This window comes from Schistocerca americana, chromosome X (assembly GCF_021461395.2).
Source record: "Schistocerca americana isolate TAMUIC-IGC-003095 chromosome X, iqSchAmer2.1, whole genome shotgun sequence".
Taxonomy (NCBI): Eukaryota; Metazoa; Arthropoda; class Insecta; order Orthoptera; family Acrididae; genus Schistocerca; species Schistocerca americana.
In genome coordinates this window covers 180,586,272-180,606,512 of record NC_060130.1, presented here as the reverse complement: position 1 = coordinate 180,606,512, position 20,241 = coordinate 180,586,272, and the positions used below count along the sequence as shown (strand labels likewise).

At 37.4% G+C, this 20,241-nt stretch overlaps 1 protein-coding gene across 6 annotated transcripts in view; it reads left to right on the top strand.

Moving 5' to 3' along the window:
* The window catches only part of LOC124555786 (inositol hexakisphosphate and diphosphoinositol-pentakisphosphate kinase), a 556,425-nt gene that overhangs the window by 486,554 nt on the left and 49,630 nt on the right, over positions 1-20,241 (top strand). For 5 of the 6 annotated variants that reach the window (XM_047129842.1, XM_047129841.1, XM_047129845.1 and 2 more), the window contains one exon: positions 15,692-15,827. In XM_047129842.1, coding sequence (XP_046985798.1) covers positions 15,692-15,827 — 136 coding nt within the window. Of the gene's footprint in view, positions 1-15,691; positions 15,828-17,870; positions 19,553-20,241 lie in introns of those variants that run through there. The other variant, XM_047129846.1, reaches the window with a different exon arrangement.

Below are 20,241 nucleotides of genomic sequence, written 5' to 3'. Positions count from 1 at the left end.
CAGATGGCGAGGAGTGCAGTGCCTCAGGCACATATGGCAATCAGAGGCAGTCAATCTGTCAAAAAATCTATTGCAAATTGTTATTCGACAGAAGTGTTGTTATAGATATGTTAGAAAGTGAAATATGTTATGGCTATGGTGTAGCCATTACACTCATAACTTACATATTCAAATGAAAGGTTCTATAAAAATGTAGGCTATGAGTACTCTCGATTGCCAGATGTTGCATTTAGGCAATATGTGGATTACCACTAGACTGCAGGAGGAGTAGATGTCACACAACAGGTTGAACAGCAGACAAGACTTTCTTCAGAAACTGCCACAGCCTACAGTGTTTCCAGTTTATGCAGATAGCCAGACTTAGATAATTATCAGCATGGCCATGTTATTTGTCAGCTGTCATGATTGATGTGGATGCAGACTCTGTGGCGACCAGCAACTGGACAGGTTTTATGTCAAAGAGCATACATTTGACATGTTGAGCAAGTCATCAGCATTATGGAGTGTGTACATGGTTAATACACATTCATATACTTCTGTCTTTGTCTGTTATATCTCATCACAGAAAGTAATTGTTCCCACCCTGCAGTCCTAACTGAGGTTTTTGCGAGGTTTCCGTTCAGTGTAAGGCAAATGCCAGAACTTGTAATCCTCCCACCCTCCCTTACCAGCTGGCCTGGTATATGGCTAAAGTGACCCTGACCCTTCAGTATCTCATTACTTCTCTCTCTCTCTCTCTCTCTCTCTCTCTCTCTCTCTCTCTTTCACAGAGTAAAATGGAGTTCATAGTTTGAAAGCTTGGGGGGGGGGGGGGGGGGGGGGCGAGGGAGGGGGTAGGAAAGTAATTTTGTCTGTAGAGGTAGTTGCATGAGAGAAAATTGTTCTGCGAAAAATTCTGGTGTGGTTTCACTCAAATCAGTTATTGAATAAGGGTGTCATTATATTTGTGATTAGCAAACTGTTCCAGGAAGTGTATCAGCACAATATCACCAATTTTCCTGATTTGTTTTCTTTTTTACCCGTATCACTACCTTGTTAAAAATTTTTCAGGCTCAATAATGAAGTTCAGAATGGTTAACTTGATGGCAAATTACCATTTTTGTGTGCCAGCATGTTTTTTACTTTTGGATCTCTTCTCAGTTTTCATTATTTTTTGCAAACAAGATTTTTAATACTAATTAATATTGATTAATCTTCGTGTAAATGGTTCATCTTCACAGTATTCACATCCATAAATGTGCCACTTCTTATCGATATAATAGTAACATGTTCCCCAAGTCCTCATCATATAATTTTATATCTTGCTACCAAATTCCATTTGCCACAAACATAATAATGTTCCAATGCTTGGACTGATTTTTACATGTAAACCTTATACAAAACTAGAAAGTGATTGTGTTTAAGAAATTGAAGCTATTTTACAACAGGTTTATACCACACTATATGTCTTGGAATCAGGGAGAATTTGTTTCTAAGTTACCAGCTGTTAAACATGTGTGACATAGATTTAACACAGATTGTTAAAATTTTTTGAATTTTTTTAATAATATTTTTATCCAACCTACATTATCATGCTTCAAAGTGCTCCAGCTCATCTATTCACACTAGTGCCTCAGTAGCCTTGCCACTTTGCCATTCAGTGCTCAGAAGTTTCTTTTTGAGTGTCTTTCCATGCCAGTGATTAATCCACTATAATTTCATCAGTGTTGTGTAAAGGGGCAGAACTTCTTTATTGCCTTAATTGAGGTTTTCTTTTTCTCTTTTTTAGAATTGGCACTTGCAATGTATGCAAAAAGCTTGGGTAGTAATGATTGTTGACTGTTCAATATGGAGGCAAAAATTCCAAATCCACAACTCCATTGATATTGGGAATATAGTTGTTAGCTTTATCTTTGTGCTACTTTGGGATGTAAAAATACTTTCCTGACCCACTATGATGCCTGGACACCAGTCTTGGTGTTATAGTTGTAAACCAAAACCTTGTGCCCCATGATCATCCTTTGCACTGGTGTTTGATCATTGCCAGTTTGTTAATGTTTCTCAATTTTATGAATGTGAGTGCAAAAATTTGTGCTGGGAAGCCTTCCTTGTTAAGGGTCATCTACAGTTGATTGATGACAAATTTTGAATTAGGAGATACTTTCATAACACTGCATCCTGACTAGATCATCATCTTGGTAAGCTTTCTTCAAAAGTGCTATTGTTTCTCTTAATGTTTTCGCAAGTTTCACGCAAAGTTTCATGTTGCATTGGTGCTCTCATAAATCATAAATTTCAGAAACTGCAACAAAACTGTATATTTTACTGCCATCTGGAAGCAATTTATTCATTTTTTGGCAGAACCATGTGTGCTGTATTCATGTATTGGAATGTGCTGTTATCCTAAATTTTGGTGACTGATATTGAAGTAAAAGGTGCTGCATTTAGTTATAGTTTAATCCAGTGACTGATGAGCCATTCACCACTGGCTTATATCTCCTGCCTCCATAGTGTCTTGAAATTGCAAGAAGAGATAGATGGTTCATTGTGATTGTAGCAAATTAGTAAGGAATATTATAAAATCGTGACCAAGAATCAAGGCAAGAAATTTTAAATATTATACAGTGAAACAAGGTTGTCTACGTGCTGCCTAATATGCTGGTGTATCTGAACAATCTGATACAAATATTAAAAAAGTCGGAATTTCTCTCTATGCCTGGTAAAAAGTGTCCAAGATATCAAGTATGTAAGTTTCACTTTGATTTCTTGGATATGGATTTAAGAGGACACACTATCCTACATGCATGTGGACATCACCTTCTCACTGTAAGCTAGAAACAGTTGAGAAACCCCTATGAATGACAATGTTTTGATTGACACAGTGACAAGAAAAAGCACTTCAGTGTTTGCATACATGATATAAGCAACAGTATACTTGTCATAAAACAGGCTACACTAATAAGGATGTGCTTAGTATTATTCTGAAAGTGTCAGTATCATGAAAGAGTATGGTGATCTGATATATTTAATGTGTTGAAATGTACTGGGTGATTCAAAAAGAAAGAACAGATTTCAGTTGTTTATTACAGACGAACTATAAAAGATGGAAACACATTGACCATGGCATTAGATAGAGGAAGGTTCAAAGTTTTGACACACCTGTACTGCTGTTTGTTTGTAGCAACATGGCAACTACACCACAAGAGAAATCAGTTTTCATGTTGGAATTAGCGTGAAGTCAATCCATTGCTTAAGTGCGACATACATTCTGCCATCGATCAGCAAGAAGCCACGTCTGCACAATCAGACTTATACTGGCATACAAAATTTGTGGAAGTTCATTGGATATGCAAATGGAAGAGCACTGGTCAGCCATGCACATCTGATGAAAATGTCAATCATACGCGAAACATGTTCATATGGAGCCCTCAGAAGTCCACAAAATGAGCAAGCCAGGAACTTCAACTCCCTGAAAACAATGGTGTGTCATGTTACAAATTTTGCGTTTAAGTTCCCCAGTATATGACGGGGGACACTTTTTCCAAATGATTCGTCTTTTCAAACAAATCAACGTTTCGTCTGTCGTGTAAAGTAAAACACCGTAATGTAAGAAATTGGGGATCACGAGAGCATCAAACATAAGAGACTCACCTAAACTGAAAGTGTTTTGTGCTGTTTCTGTTCACATATTCTATGGATCCTTCTTTTTTGCGGAGGGAACTGTGACAGAAATGTCATAACAGGACATGCTGTAAAATTTGCTGTTTCCTCAACTTCACAAAGGTTCCAATGATTTGATTTTTATGCATGATGGCACCCCACCTCACTTTCACCTGGAGGTGTGGCATTATGTTAACACCACCATCCCACAACATTGGATTGGGAGACACTGACAACAAGATCTTTTTCACTGCTTTTAGCGTACCAGGTTGCCAGACCTCAGACCTTACGATTTTTTCTTTGTGGGCATACATAAAATATGGAGTCATACTCCCACCTATGGCATCTACTCTTCAAGAACTGAGAAATCATATTGTTGAAGCTGTCAATTGAATAAACAGAGACCTGTTGATTTGTGTGCAGGATGAAATGGGCTGCTGTTTCAATGTTTCTCAATCAGTGTATGGTGATTATGTCGAGTATATGGTATAGTGTCTGTGATAACATAAAACTTTGAGCCATCTTCTATCCAGTGATACGTGCAATGTGTTTCTGTCTTTAATCCATTTTCTCTAATACACCAAACCACTGAAGTGTGTTCTTTCTTTTTGAGTCACCCTGAATTACTGACAAAGACAGTCCTGCATTCATGACAGAGCACACCTGGTTAGCTTCCACATTCCTGCTGTGCGCATTATTTCCAGCTACTGACAGTACACTGACCATCATGTTTTGTAGTGGATCAATTGTTTACTTTCTCAACAATGACTCTTTTATTCATGAATCACACATTGTCAGTTTGCCAAACCATTGTCTGGCATGTGCACATCACCCCATCCGAAGGGCACACTCATAATTATTTTCATACTTCTCAGATGAAGTACAGAAAAAAATCCTTTAGTAAGTTTCCATTCTAGTCATTCACTGTTAAAAATACAATGAGTTATGGAGATTCTGCCAAGATTGCAACAGAATTTGTGATTTATTTTTGGGTGAATTATTAACATCCTTCATTTGAGGAAGTGTAATCGTTTATGAGTAATGGCTACATTTCTCTTGCCGGCACATTTAATTGTGCTTCTTTTGCCAAAATACATTAGAATTGGCACAAACTCTCCTTGCAGTAGCTATTTATGACAGAATCCTGAAATAGTGTGTGTCATAAAACAAGAAGTTGGTGATCAGAACCTCACTGTGTTGGTTTGCAGCAACGTAAGAGAAGAAATTTTATGTTTATTTTTGTACTGAGAAAGTATCTATTCAGTAGCTATCAATGACTCTTAGAAATTATAGTACTGGATTGAAAAAGTAAAATAAAAACTATAGCTTCTGTTGTGTTACCTTAGATAAGAAAGTACCATGTAGAATATATCTTTTAGGCAGAACATGCTGTGCTAATTCTGGTAAAATTCTCTCCTCCTTGCGTGCAGTCATTTGATACAATTTCATTTCAACATCTCGATCAGTTTTGGAGATATTAGGGCTGTTCTGAATTTTTCGTTCTCACATGCAAGTGATCAGAAGCACACATGCTACATAAATATCATTTTCTCAAGATTGGAGACAGAGAGAGACCTCCTCCCAAGTCTAATGAAAAATTCAATATGACAACAAAAATAATCAATTTTTGCCAGCTTAATTTGATAGATAAAATTCTGCTCATCAAGGGGTGGCAGGGGAACACAAATGTAAAAGAAGGTTATATTTATGCAAAATTGAAGGGGAAGGAAGCGAGTGAAGGAAGAGGACTGGAGAGGTTTAGGAAAAGGGGTAGATTTCGGAAAAGTCACTCAGAACTTCAGGTCAGGGGACACTTACCAGATGGGATGAGAAGGAAAGACCGATTGTCAGAGACTGCACTGGACAAGATTTGAAACCTGAGAGCTTAAAGGTGAAAGGCAGGGTAATACACAACATAGAGGTTACTTCTAAAACATCATGCATGAGTTCATAGGAGTGAAAAGCTAAGTGCATTGTACTTAACACAGGTGGGAGGGGTATGGAGAAAAATAGACTAGTCAGAAAATGAAAGATGTAGAAAACTAAAACAAAGTGAAGAACATATACCTGCTGTTATGTTGACACTGTTCAGCCTTTTACGTCGGCATGACTACTGCCCGAGTTATCAGTTAGGATGAATGGGCACAGGCAGAGGGTGCATACTGGCAACAAGCAATATCCTGTTGCCGAGGCATGCTTTGCAACATGGTAGTTGTGACCCCGATGCCTGTTTCACCACACACGCCATCTGGATTCTTCCCCCCGACACCAGTTTCTAAGAACTCAGTGGGTGGGAACTAGCATTGCAACATGTCCTTGGTTCTTGCCACCCATCTGGCCTTAATGTTAATTTCTTATGTCTCAGCATTTTTTCACAGTAACTACTCGTTTCTTCAGTCTATTTTAGTTTTCTACATCTTTCATTTTCCAACCTGTCTATTTTGTGCCGTCCCCCTCCCACCTCTGTCATGTACAATGCACTTAACTTTTCACTCTTACTAACTCATGCACAGTGTTTTAGCAGTAATCTCTGTCTTCCGCCTTGAAGCTCTGAGGATTGGAAATTTTGTCCAGTGTAGTCCCCATCAATCAGTTGCTCCTTCTCATCCCGTCTGGTAAGCCTCCCCTGACCTGCAGTTTTGGTTGACTTTTCTGAGATCTACCCCTTTTCCCAAACCTCTCCACTCCTTTTCCTTCACCCCTTTTCCTTCCCCTTCAACCCTTCTGCCAGAAGAAGGAGCCACTGGCTCTGAAAGCGTGCATAAGTAAATTCTTTTATGTGTGTGTTCCCCTGCCACTACTGGGTGAGTAAATTACTTATCTGTCCAATTATGAGAAATTTAATATGTTACCTAAATTTCATAAACAGCAACATGTGGTGTAATAAGCACCAAAAGCAATATCACAATGACTCCTATTTTTCAATGCAAACTTTTTGAAATTTGCACAATGTCTTACTTAAATGCAAATGTCACAATTATTGTGACCATTAACAAGATGACATGTTCTGCATCAGGAAGCTGACACATACAGCTAATGTAAAAATTAAATTTTTTACTGAATAGTTTCTGTTGAATTCTTTGAGAGAGATTACTGGGCATGCACCTCGATTCTTTCAGTGCAGTGCATCACCACCTGGTATGAGCAAGGAATGTCTAAGCATCTCAAAATATGGAAGACCTGCATGACACATGCGGAATGTGCATGTCTTGCTCTAGTGTTGTGTCACTTCAAATGTGCTGTACATGTCTCAGTTTGTGCTTAGCCTTAAACTTCTCAAGTGTCACTCACAAAACCTAACAGTCATCATGATACATTGATTTTATTTATTATTATTTTTTTAAATTTTATTCATTCATTCATCTATAGAAAAATTTCTTTGTGTGGATGACACACACACACACACACACACACACACACACACACACACACACACACACACCAAAAAAAGTTTTGCATCACCCCGGTTCCCAGAACTCCTGAAGATAGACTTTGACTGTGGATACTGTATCACAGACACAGTACCTTTGACTCTTCAGAGTTGTCACTAAATCCGCCCAAAGAAGTAAACAACCATGCATCAGCAGTGCCTATTAGACGAAGGGGGTCCGACAGCCGATCAGTTCCAGTCATTCCACCAGGAAGGAGGTACACGGCTCGTGTTGTCTGTAGTTCAACCATGCGTAGACAGTCAATACCATGGTTTGATTGTGTCCGGATAATTATTTTGTGCCAAGAAAGACTCTCAACAAGGGAAGTGTCCAGGCATCTCGGAGTGAACCAAAGCAATGTTGTTTGGATATGGAGAAGATACAGAGAGACAGGAAGTGTCAATGACATGCCTCGCTCAGGTCGCCCAAGGGCTACCACTGCAGTGGATGACTGCCACCTGCAGATTATGACTCAGAGGAACCCTGACAGCAATGCCACCATGTTGAATAATGCTTTTCTTGCAGCCACAGGACGCCGTGTTACAACTCAAACTGTGTGCAATATGCTGCATGATGCACAACTTCACTCCCGACGTCCATGGCGAGGTCCATCTTTGCAACCATTACACCATGCAGTGCGCTACACGTGGGCCCAACAACATGCCGAATGGACTGCTCAGGATTGGCATCAAGTACTCTTCACTGCTGAGTGTCGCATGTGCCTTCAACCAGACAATCATCGGAGACGTGTTTGGAGGTAACCCAGTCATCCTGAACACCGTGGAGACACTGTCCAGTGAGTGCAGCAAGGTGGAGGTTCCCTGCTGTTTTGGGGTGGCATTGTGTGGGGCCAATGTACGCCACTGGTGGTCATGGAAGGCGCTGAAACAGCTGTACAATACGTGACTGCCATCCTCCGATCGATAGTGCAAACATATCAGCAGCATATTGACAAGGAATCCGTCTTCATGGACAACAATTCGCGCCCCCATCATGCACATCTTTTGAATGACTTCTTTCAGGATAACATCATCACTTGACCAGTGTGGCCAGCATGATCTCCAGACATGAACCCTATCAAGCATGCCTGGGATTGATTGAAAAGGATTGTTTATGGACGACGTGACCCACCAACCACTCTGCCTGATCTATACTGAATCACCATTGAGGAGTGGGACAATCTGGACCAACAGTGCCTTGATGAACTGAGGATAGTATGCCACGACGAATACAGGCATGCATCAATGCAAGTGGATGTGCTACTGGGTATTAGAGGTACTGGTGTGTACAGCAATCTGGACCACCAACTCTGAAGGTCTCACTGTATGGTGTTACAACATGCAATGTGAGGTTTTCATGGGCAATAAAAAGGGCAGACATGATGTTTAAGTTGATCTCTATTCGAATTTTCTGTACAGGTTGCGGAACTCTCGGAACCGAGGTGATGTAAAACTTTTTTTGATGTGTGTGTATGCATCATTTGTGATAGATATGCATAAAATGGAACAGGATGTATGTAAGATATTCATAAAATTATAACACACAGGTGCATGTGCGTGAATGACACACACACACACACACACACACACACACACACACACACACACACACACACACACGCACGCACACACAGAGGTATTCATCACTGAGTCACGTGGGGCAGAAAGAGCCTGCTTCTAACAAGAGAAATGAATCATAACACTCTGATAATACACTTGGGTTTTACATTGCATGGAGTGAATTACAAACTACAATGCCTTGTGTTTCTTACAAGCTTATTCCATCCTCTTTGTCTACTTTGTAATTGGTCAACCTGGTTACTTATTTGAAATAACTTGATGTAACATAAACTATGTAATGGAGTAAACTATTTTAGTAAATATTCTTTAAGATGCTTTTTAAATTTGTAGAGTTCCTTTATGTCTGTAATCTCCCTTGACAGTTTATTATACATCTTAACTGCTTGGTAAAACATAATGGTTTGGGTCTGTGCCCTGTTCATTCTATCTAGGTACAAGCAATTACCATATCTGATTTGATGATCATGTATGGAGTTGTTTGCTGCATATTGATGTGTTCACTTGGAACTGTCAGAAGACCCTTTTTTGAACAGCTCAATGCAGTGGACCCTTTTATGACTCTTGCTCATTTTTCTGATGGCTCATTTTTGTAGTTTGAACACACTTTCCACATTCTGTGCATTTGCACCCCAGAATATATCTTTTAGGCAGAACATGCTGTGCTAATTCTTTTTCCAAGTATTCTTATACTTTCATCTCATTTTAATTGTTGGTCAACATATATACCTAAAACTTTTGTGCCAGCTACACATTCCGTGGTTTCATTATGTACTTTAAGTTTCATTATACTAGGTTTTTTATGTAAAAGTTACTTTTTCTTCTTTATCTAGGGCTTCTAAAACCTGCTTTGTAAATTTTGCTATAGTAGTTTCTGTTCCCTTTTTAGACCTGAAACCAAACTGTTCTTTACATAAAGAGCTACTTTATTGTTATTTGACCAGTTGTAGACCACCATAAGTGCGTTTTCAGCTTTTACTTCTAACATTTCTGCTGTCTTATCTGTAATTATTATATTGCTGTCATCGGAAAATAACTTGGGTTCCTCCTTGTGTGACTTATTTTGGGAAGTCTTTAGTGTTTATGAGAAACAGTATTGGATGTAACATGCTCACTTGAGGGACTAAAAAGTTCAAATATTCTTGAACTGAAAGATGTTTCACCACATAATTTGAGCCACTTGAAATTTGGGATATCTTTACCCCCTGCATTCTGTCTTCTAGGTAAGATCTAAACCATTTATTTACAACCCCCCACCGAGCGAGGTGGCGCAGTGGTTAGACACTAGACTCGCATTCGGGAGGACGACGGTTCAATCCCGCGTCCGGCCATCCTGATTTAGGTTTTCCGTGATTTCCCTAAATCGCTCCAGGCAAATGTCGGGATGGTTCCTTTCAAAGGGCACGGCCGACTTCCTTCCCCGTCCTTCCCTAATCCGTTGAGACCGATGACCTCGCTGTCTGGACTCCTTCCCAAAAACAACCCAACCCAACCCAACCCTTACAACCCCCCCTATTCCTAGAGCTTCAGGTTTACCTAGAATTATTTCATTATCAACTGTGCCAAATTCTTTTCTGAGGTCAAGGAAAATGCCTGTTACTTTTTCTCCTTTATCTATGGCTTCTAAAAACCTGCTTTGTAAATTTTGCTGTAGTAGCTTCTGTTCCCTTTTTAGAGCTGAAATCAAACTGTTCTTTGCACAGATGTTGTCATTTATGCAAATAATCCACAAGACTGTGTTTCGGAATAATTTCTATTATTTTTGGATAGGAAGACAGTAAGCAAACTGGTCTTTAATTCCCTATATTATCTGTATCATCTATTTTGTGATTGGGAAGAGCTTTTGCATGCCTTAGGTAATCATAAAGCAGCCTGATGAGAATGACTCATTTATAACGTCTGTTAGGGATGCTTTAATGCTGCTAATGTAGTCTTTTGTAGATCAATTGAAATTTCATATAGACCTGTGGTCATTTTACTCTTAAATGTGTGAGGAATCATACTGGTTTCCTCCCCAATGGTGGGTACCGGCAGCATTGTGTAAGGCATATAGTTTTTATAGCTAAATGTTGTATTTTTGGAAGCTTTTCTTGCAGTTTGGTTGCTACATTTCTAAAGTAGTTGTTTGCTAAGTTGACCAGGTCCTTGGGATTATCTGTTAAACTATTTTTATGGTATTCCAAATGGCTTTGCTTTTATTGATATGAGTTCTGTATGGTCCTATCATTTTAGATTCTTTTTGCTTCCTGCAGTAATTTCTGTTATCCTTTAGTATCAGAGAAAAAAACTGTAAGAAGGCTAGGTCACTATTATTTTCTTACCTTTTGTTACCCAATTCTTTGTGTTAGATTCTCCAACATAATATACTATCTTAGGAATTGCCTCCCCAAAGTTTAATTTGAATATATTTATGAATATGTTAAATTTTTCATTTAGATGTGTTCCGGAATATACTTCTGGCTGGTCATCTACATTGCAAATTTGCACCTTTTTGATTTCAAAAACACCCTACTGTAGCTAATCAGCTTGATTATCTCTTTTTAGATATTTTAACTTCTGCAGTTTGACCAAAATGGTCTGATACCCCAAGGTTTTTAACAGCTACCTTACAACAGTTATGGTTGATATCTGTTAGAATATGGTTACTTATTGAAGACGAGTGTTTAGTTATTCTTCTGGCTTTTGCTACCCATTGCGAGATACCATAACTGTACACGATATTCAAGAATCTATTGCTGACTTCTCCACTTTCATCATATTAATATTTACATCTCCACAAATAATAATATGTCCTTTAGGATTACCTGTCTTGTCCTGCACTTATATTAATTTAATGAAAAAGTTTTCAATTTCACCATTAGGAGACCAATATAAGCACAGTATAACAGATTTTTAAGTGTATTTTGTTCTTTTAACTCTACTCCTGAGAGTTCAGAATGTTTTTCTTCACTCAAAGAAATCATATCACTTCTAACTATAAACTGAAGTCCGCTTTTAACATATATACATGAGCCTCAAACCATCTTTAAATGTTCTGCTGTAGTAACAAGCCAATTCATAAGAAGGCAAAAATATGTATTCAATTCCATTTCCTTTGTACCAGTGTTCAGTAACACAGACAACCAAGCTATTGTGGCATCTAGTTCAGTTTATAGTTGTTGCACTTTGTTTTGTATTGACTTACTTTTCTGGTGAAACACTGTTAAATAACTAAACTTATTTATATTGTCCACTAGTTTGCATGTGTATAAAAATTCTGTATGCACTTTGCAATAGTTTCCTTTCTTGGAACTTCATTTCTTTCCCTCCGTCATTCACAACACACACCTGCTCCTGTGCATAATTGCAGTATACGCTTCAAATAGTGTACATTAGTGCTTTTGTTTGCCGTTGTGATTATGAAATACACACGTATCTGTCATGCTGAATACAGTGGCTCTTTGAAAAACATACTGGGCTTGCAGTAGATAGAAGCTGAATTCAACCTCCCCTTGGCCACACAGATTTAGGTTTTCTGAAATTATTGAACAAATTTCGGGATGTTTACTTCTGAAAAATCAGATACCAATTCCCTGCCGTATCCTCATCCAATCAGAACTTACAATATATAAAGAATAGACGTCTCTTCAGAAAGATTTACACGTGCGCACACACACACACACACACACACACACACACACACACACACACACACACACACACACACACATATATATATTCATGGGCTACAGTGCTTGTATGTATATCTGTCCATCTGTTTGTAAAAATGACTGAATATGAAATCTCATATAGTGTTAGTTAATTAATATGTGCTTTTCTTCGTTTGCTGATCCACATAGATAACTGAACAGGGTAAATACTTCATGAATCTCCCAAATCTGCTAACTGTTATATAGAAAGGACCAGGAGGACACAGACAAAATGTATATACCATCATTTGCTGATCTGTCAGCACTCCCCTTGATAGACCACAGGTAGACTACTCAAAGGAAGTAGCTAATCGGGTAGCATAGTACTTCTGGAGTGCATATGAGCATTTTTGTTTTTTGGGTAGGTGTAGATAGTTGAAGTATTTGTAACAAGGTTCTTGAATTTACTACCCTCCAGGAAAGATGTTGTATTCAAATTATTCTTGGAACCAAGAGTTGGTCGAAATGTGGCATAGAAAGCTCTGAAATATTTAGCGAGGCATGTTACATGTATCGTAAAAGACAGATTTGATAATGCAGGATGGGAGGGGGTAGTGTTCATTGCAGTCGACAAAAATATTGTCTCTATCAGGCTTGGAACTGAGTTCAGCTGTGAAGTTAACTTGACATGTGTAACAGATCTAGGTGAACTCAATTAATAAATTTTTTTATGGGTCAACCAATTCTGCCTTGACAGTTTTAGAATCATTCAAGAAAATTCCGTGCTCAGTAATGAAGAAATACCCAGATAACGCAATATTATATGGAGGTGATTTTAACCTACAGAGTATAAACTGGGAATGTCGATTGATTCATTGCAGGTGGTATGGACAGACAGTCTTGTGAAGTAGTTGTGGATGCATTTTCTGAAAACTGTGTTGAGCAGCTAGTTCAGTAACTGTCAGTGATTCATCTTCATCATAATTACAATGGTTACTAAAGTTAATAAATCCATCAAGAAGGCTATTACTGTATTTTTGCTAGAAAGAACAGATAAGCAGTTGATAGCATCCCACCTAGAAAATGAATGGACATAATTTAGTTCCAGTATGATGGACATAGAAAATTTATGGGTGAAGTTTAAACACTTCCCGGCAGATATCAGTGCACACTCCACTGTAGAGTGAAAATCTCATTCTGGAAAGTTTAAACAGATTGTAGATTGTGCCCTGGAGAAGTATGTGCCAAGTAAATGGATTAAGGTTGGAAAAGACCCATTGTGTTTAATAGTACAATCCAGAAAATACTGAGAAAGCAGAGACTGTTGCAGTCTCAGTTCAAAACATAATGCACAAATGATGAAAGGCAAATGTTAGTAGAAGTTTGTGCATCTGTAAAAAGATAAGTGCACAAAGCATACAACTTTCATTTTCATACCTTCGCAGCTCAGGAAAATTATGGTCCTATGAAAAATCACTAAGCAAGTCGGAGGCTTCTATTCAGTCTGGTGTGGCAATAGAAGACAGCCAAAGGAAAGCTGAAGCTTTAAATCTCACATTTAAGGATGAATGTACAAACATACCATCATTTGATGACTATAGTGCAGACTGCGTATGGAGGTCTGGCATAGAGAGGCAACTGAAAGAGTTGAAAACAAATAAATCATGAGGTCCAGATGGAATCCCAGTTTGGTTTTCTTCCTTAGCTTGCATTAATGTAAATCTCTCACAGAGTGCAAAACCCCAAATGACTAGAAAAAAAGGCCAGGTGACTTATGTATATGAGAATGGTAAAAAAGCAGACCCACAAAATTACAGACCAATATCCATAACATAGGTTTGCTGCAGAGATTTTCAACATATTTTCAGTCTGAATATAATAAATTTATTCTAGGCAGAAAAGCTTCTGTCCACAAATAAACATGGTTTTTGAAAGCATTGTTCATGCAAAACTCAACTTGCACTTTTCTCACATGATAGCCACCAAAGCATGGAGAAGGGGTATATTCTGTATTCCTAGATTTCCTTAAAGTGTTTGACATGGTGCCCCACTGCATATTGTTAGCAAAGTTACAAGCATTTGTCAGATAAGTGAATTGCTAAAAACCGAGTTAAGTAATAGAACTCAGTATATTTTCCTCAATGGCAGGTATTCATCAGATATGAGACTATCATCAGGAGTGCCCCAGGAAAATGTGATATTTGAGTGACAACAGGAGGATTGAAGATGACTTGGATAAAATTTGTAGCTAGTGTGACTTATGGCAGCTTGCTCTAAATGTAGAAAGATGTAAGTTAATGCAGACGAGTAAGAAAAACAATCCTATAATGTTAGATTGGTTGGTTGGTTGTTTTGGGGAAGGAGACCAGACAGCGTGGTCATCGGTCTCATCGGATTAGGGAAGGAAGTCGGCCGTGCCCTTTCAGAGGAGCCATCCCGACATTTGCCTGGAGTGATTTAGGGAAATCACAGAAAACCTAAATCAGGATGGCCGGACGCGGGATTGAACCATCGTCCTCCCGAATGCGAGTCCAGTGTCTGGCCACTGCGCCACCTCGCTCGGTCCTGTAATTTTAGAATACAGCATTAGTTGTGTACTGCTTGACAGAGTCATAACAATTAAATATCTAGGCATAACATTGCAATGTGACATGAAAGGGAATGAGCACATAAGGACAGAAGTAGGGAAGGTGAATGGTCAACTTTGGCATATTGGGAGAATTTTCAGAATGTGTTGTTCATCTGTAAAATGCAACCCCTCTCTCAAATACTGCTAGACTGTTTGGTATCCCTGCCAGGTTGGATTAAAGGAAGGCGTTGAAGCAATTCAGGGATGGCTGCTAAATTTGTTAGCGCTAGGGTCAGTTAAGATGCGAGTGTTACAGAGGAAAGGTGATGTACTTTTCAGGGAATGCTATTGAGAAAATGTAGAGAACTGGCATTTGAAGATGAGTGCAAAACAATTCCACTGCTGCTAACATACATATTGTGTAAGAACCACAAAGATAATAAAAGAGGAATTAAGGCTTGTATGGAGATAAAGAAAGAGACAGTCATTTATCCCTCACTCTATTTGCAAGTGGAACAGAAAGTAAATTACTAGTAGTGGTACTAGGTAACCTCCATCATGCAGCATATGGTGGCTTGCAGAATATGTATGTAGAGGTAGATATCACTGTTGATTGTGTAAACAGAATAATCACAATATTTGGATCAATTCCCTCCTTTCAAGTTTTACACAATTTGCATGTTTTGAATGGTTGTTTATTGATGAGGAATAAGATTAAACTAAAGATATTAAATTTAATTTATCTGTAGAAGCAGGTAGTGATAATAATTGGAGATAAAACTTGTTTTGTTTAGTAATTGCTAACATTTTACGTGTGTAGGTTGTTTATTGTTTTGAATCCCACAGGTTTACAGTGGAGTGGTCCACCTTCATTTGTATCCAGCAGTGGAGCTTCCTCACCAAATGGAGCTGAGTTTTCCATGCGAGATGCAATGACTGTGGAAAACCGTGATAGACCTGAGAATGTAATTACTACTAAAGGGTAAGTATTTCAAGATCATTTATTCACCTTACAGATGTGACATAAAGACCTGTAGAAAATACTTGATACTAATTCTTGCTGAGCTTCTTTTCCTAACAAAGTCAAGAAGATATGTCCCACTAATATTTTGCAACATTTTGTAGTATAAATAGCATAATTTTTAGTAGTGTTTAGTAGAATGTGACTATTAAATTAAACACTCATGAAGTACATAACTTTGTTTACTATTTAATGACCCAAGAAAAAAGAAACTGCTTGAGATGGACTCATGTTCACACTAAAATCTAATGCTCGGCAGTGCTGAGTAGAGTGAGTGAGGGTAGCATGGTAATGATGGTGGTGTTCGTTTGAATGAGTCAAAGGAGCATGTCCAAAATTTAAAGCTACTGTCACTAAATTCTTGCAGATGCGATGTGAATGAACTGTTATAATCCCAGAGTCTGTGTTTACACTTTTAGCTTCTCACTGTACTACCATGAACCTCCCAGCTAGAAGGAATTATTTATTCTGTTACTGTCTTAGGCCTACTGCAAGTTTGTGGGGAACGGTATGTGGGTGAGGTATGTGTCACCACAGGTGAATCCTGGGGGAGCTCTGGTCTGCCTACTGGTCCAACCTATACACTTTTCTCTCTCTTGTTTCATCTCTGGCATTAATACTGTTTTCACCCTTGATTCTACCACTCCTACATGCTATTACAATTCAGTCAAATTTCTGGCTGATGTCACTGACTCCAGATGAACTCTCTCTTGAACTATTGACTGATGACCTCACTATTATTCCCGTAACTTAACCAACCAACCAACCAACCCAGTGTCTGTGCTGGAACAGGAACATGGACACACACACACAAGTAGGTATCTTGTGACATCCATTGTATAAGGCATGAGATATAATAAACATAATAGTGGTGGTGGTGTTGGTGGTATAGTATAGTATAGTATAGTGTAGTATAGTATATTACGACCAGACACAGTGTGAGATGGTATTACGTTGAACAGACTGGACTTGCATTTGCAAGAATCTTTGTTAAAATCCAGTATGAAACCCTGATTTGAGTTTTCTGTCATTTCACTAAATTTCTTCCATAAACACAAAATGGAAACCTATTCATTCCATGATTCTTGCCCAGTTTGTACAAATACTGTATCACAGTTTTTGTCTGCTTTGCATTAAACATATAATTATTTCTGTTACCACTATGCCATCATTATAATCTGTCACTGTTAAAAACACTAAATTGTTTAAAATATCTTACAATGAAATACAGAATGCTTAAACTGTTGATAGCTAAGTCAGTGTTTTCTCAGAAATAATTATTGCTAGAAACACTTCTCAAAACATGCAGCTCTTTATATGCAAATTTTGATACTCGGGCGCCACTCAGTGGGCGTCCCTCCATTTTACACCATTTCTGGAAGATTTTGAATACAGCAGCTCCTTTTTGTTTTGTTACACCCTATTTACCATAATTTTACATGTACATTTGTATTAATTTTGACAGGTCGTTAGTGTGTTCAGATATGTTTCACATTCCATCACTATATGAAATTTCATTAGAGCTACTTTGTTCTTGGCCCAATAATCCTAATTTAATAAGGTTGCTCTATGATATCTCGGGTACAGTCTTTACTGTAAAGATATTTCTTACGTTCAGTTTTGTTTCTGTAGGTGAAAGCATATAAATGTCTTTCATTGTACTACAAATCAATAATTTGAAAGCACGAATAAGATTATTAGAATTGCTATAACATTGTTTCTCTTCTTTACAAAAAATTTCATTTGTTCTGTCTTCTTGTCTGAGAATGGTTTTGCTAATGACATCAAAAATATTTGAGCATTACTTATCCTGTAACAGTTGCCATCCAGAATGCTTCATATTTAATCAACACAATATGATTCAGTCTTTACATCAAAGATGGTATTTCTGTTTGAAGCTGGTTGATGCACATGGACAGTGAGGAATTCTTAACATAACTTATGGTTACTTTGATGCAGTTTTTGAGACACCTATTTCAGTGATTTAATTGTTCTCTTTTTCAGATCAAATTTTGTACCAAACAAGAAATTCAAACTAGGTTAGTCCATTGTAAAGTGTCAAAGTGGGGGCAGTTAAAAAGAACAAAAAAATTTTTTGCTGTGAATCATCATACATCTGGAATGTGAAGTAGTGATATTGTGATGTGATGTGAAGCACAGGGATCATAAATTTATGATTGGTATATCTTGCAGTTTTCATAACACTTTGGTGTGCATAGACTCAGTTATTTCTGATAATATCTGTGCAAAAGACATCTTATCCTGCAGTGTGCAAAGGAAAATTTTGTTTAAAATAAGATATACATTCAGTTGACAGTTTGAAACTAGTTATTTAAAGGCTAATGTTTTTAATTTTCTGAGAAGTTGCAGCAAGTGTGTTTTTATAAATTCTTAAAAGCATCATTTGTTAGCTAAGCTGAAAAAATATTACTGATTTTTTTAAAAAGAACTATGGTAACTGTAGGTATGTGCTTTTAAATTTCTTTTTTTTTCATTTAATTAAAATGGTGCAAACAGTATTGAAGTTTGTTTAGATAAAACTGTATATTTTATCTGTAATGCTACAAATTTTTGTGTAAAATTTGGAACTGTTTTTTGCTAATTACAGTAATTTGTTTTCGCCCTCCCTCCCCTTATATCTGTTAAATGTAAATTGTATTTTTCTGTCCTTTTATGAATAATTGAAACGGAAAGGTTTTCTGAAACCAACAGTGGAACTCTTGTGGTATTCAGTTTATGGGATGTAGCTTTTTACTCCCTATCTCCCACCCACATCACTTATATGGGTTTGAAGTAAAATGAGTATTAGAAGAGACATTTCTCTCAAATGAGTCCTAATCTTAGAACTTCGGTTTCAGTGCTTCCACTGATTTTTATTCAAATTTGTACAACTTGTTGTATTGACCTAGGCATGGGACAATATTTACCATCTCACTCAAAAGATTTATGGTCATTAATTGTTTAGAACTATAAATTCAAAATAGAACTATTTAAATACCTATGCCAAATGTGCTGTGAGATGTGTCACAATCAACACACAGATTGTTGAAGTTGAACTTCTTCAGAACTACCCACTAGAGTCAAATAATTTCTGCCTAATATGTGGAAATTGAAATGTTTTAAGAATGAAAACATCTGAAGTGAACTGTTGGTTGGCAATATGAGAACGTTGGCAATTTATCTGGTAATAAATATGCAACCAGTTGCCTTTTTACAATTTATTCAACCATGAACATGTTTTTGAGCCACTTCAGGCTCATCATCAGATGGAGGTGTTACAAGAACATTATGTTGTTGACCAAGTGTAGCTAGATACAATGCTGGTGAGTGCACTGCCTTGTGGTATCCATGTCAGATCTCTTCCTATAATGTACATTATTAAGCTATGTACACAAATATACACAGTATTTAGCTGCACTTGGTTTTACACAGATTCACAGAAAGTAAACACGACGAGATCCATTTAGAATATTGGAAATATAATTTGTATGTTCATTTCCAATTTTTTTTCACCGTTCAAAATATTGTAAGGATCAACTTCCTTTATAGTATTAGGATTGACTGAATTGGAAATAAATTATTTTTGTATGACTGTTGTAATATGTGTAAAATGGATAATTTCCTGAAGTTATTTTGTATAAGCTGTCATTTTTATATTAAAATGCTATACTTTTATACAACCTTAACTTAATCTAAAAAAACTATGATTTTGGATATCCATCCTTTCATATTTTGTGTTCAGAAAAAACTCCATGACACAAAGTTTATCAATATTTTAATTTATTTTGGTGGTGAACTGAAATATGTCTCACTGTTTCACCACCAATCCCATTGTAATAGTGCCCTAGAAACCATGGTATCTTATTTACTGTTTTGTGCTATCCACATGCACTAACAATAAATAATTAATGTGTGAAGTTACAACAATCAGAACTATATTACAATGATGATGATGATGATAATTTGTTGTTTTATGGGACTAAACTCCATATTCATCAGTCCTGAATACAATGATATTTTCAGCTCCAAACCAGACTTTACAGTGCAAGTGAACAGGGTGATTTCATTACTTCACAATAGACTTCGAAATGTTTCTATTTCATGTTGCGATTATCCTAGCCAGTAATGAAACAACTTAATATGTTAGAATGTGTAATCTATATACATTTTATTTGCTACTCCATTGGATTTTTAAAAACTGTATTGGTGTATGTGTTACATGCATCATATTTTAGCTGTTAATATTATGTCCAACTTGCTTTACATTACAAAACTTTTTTTGATTCCAAGTTCTGAAACACTCTGTATGGATTTGATACCCAGGGGGTTCTCTTCCCACAATGTTAAATTAGTGAAGGGGAGAGGGAAAAGTTCC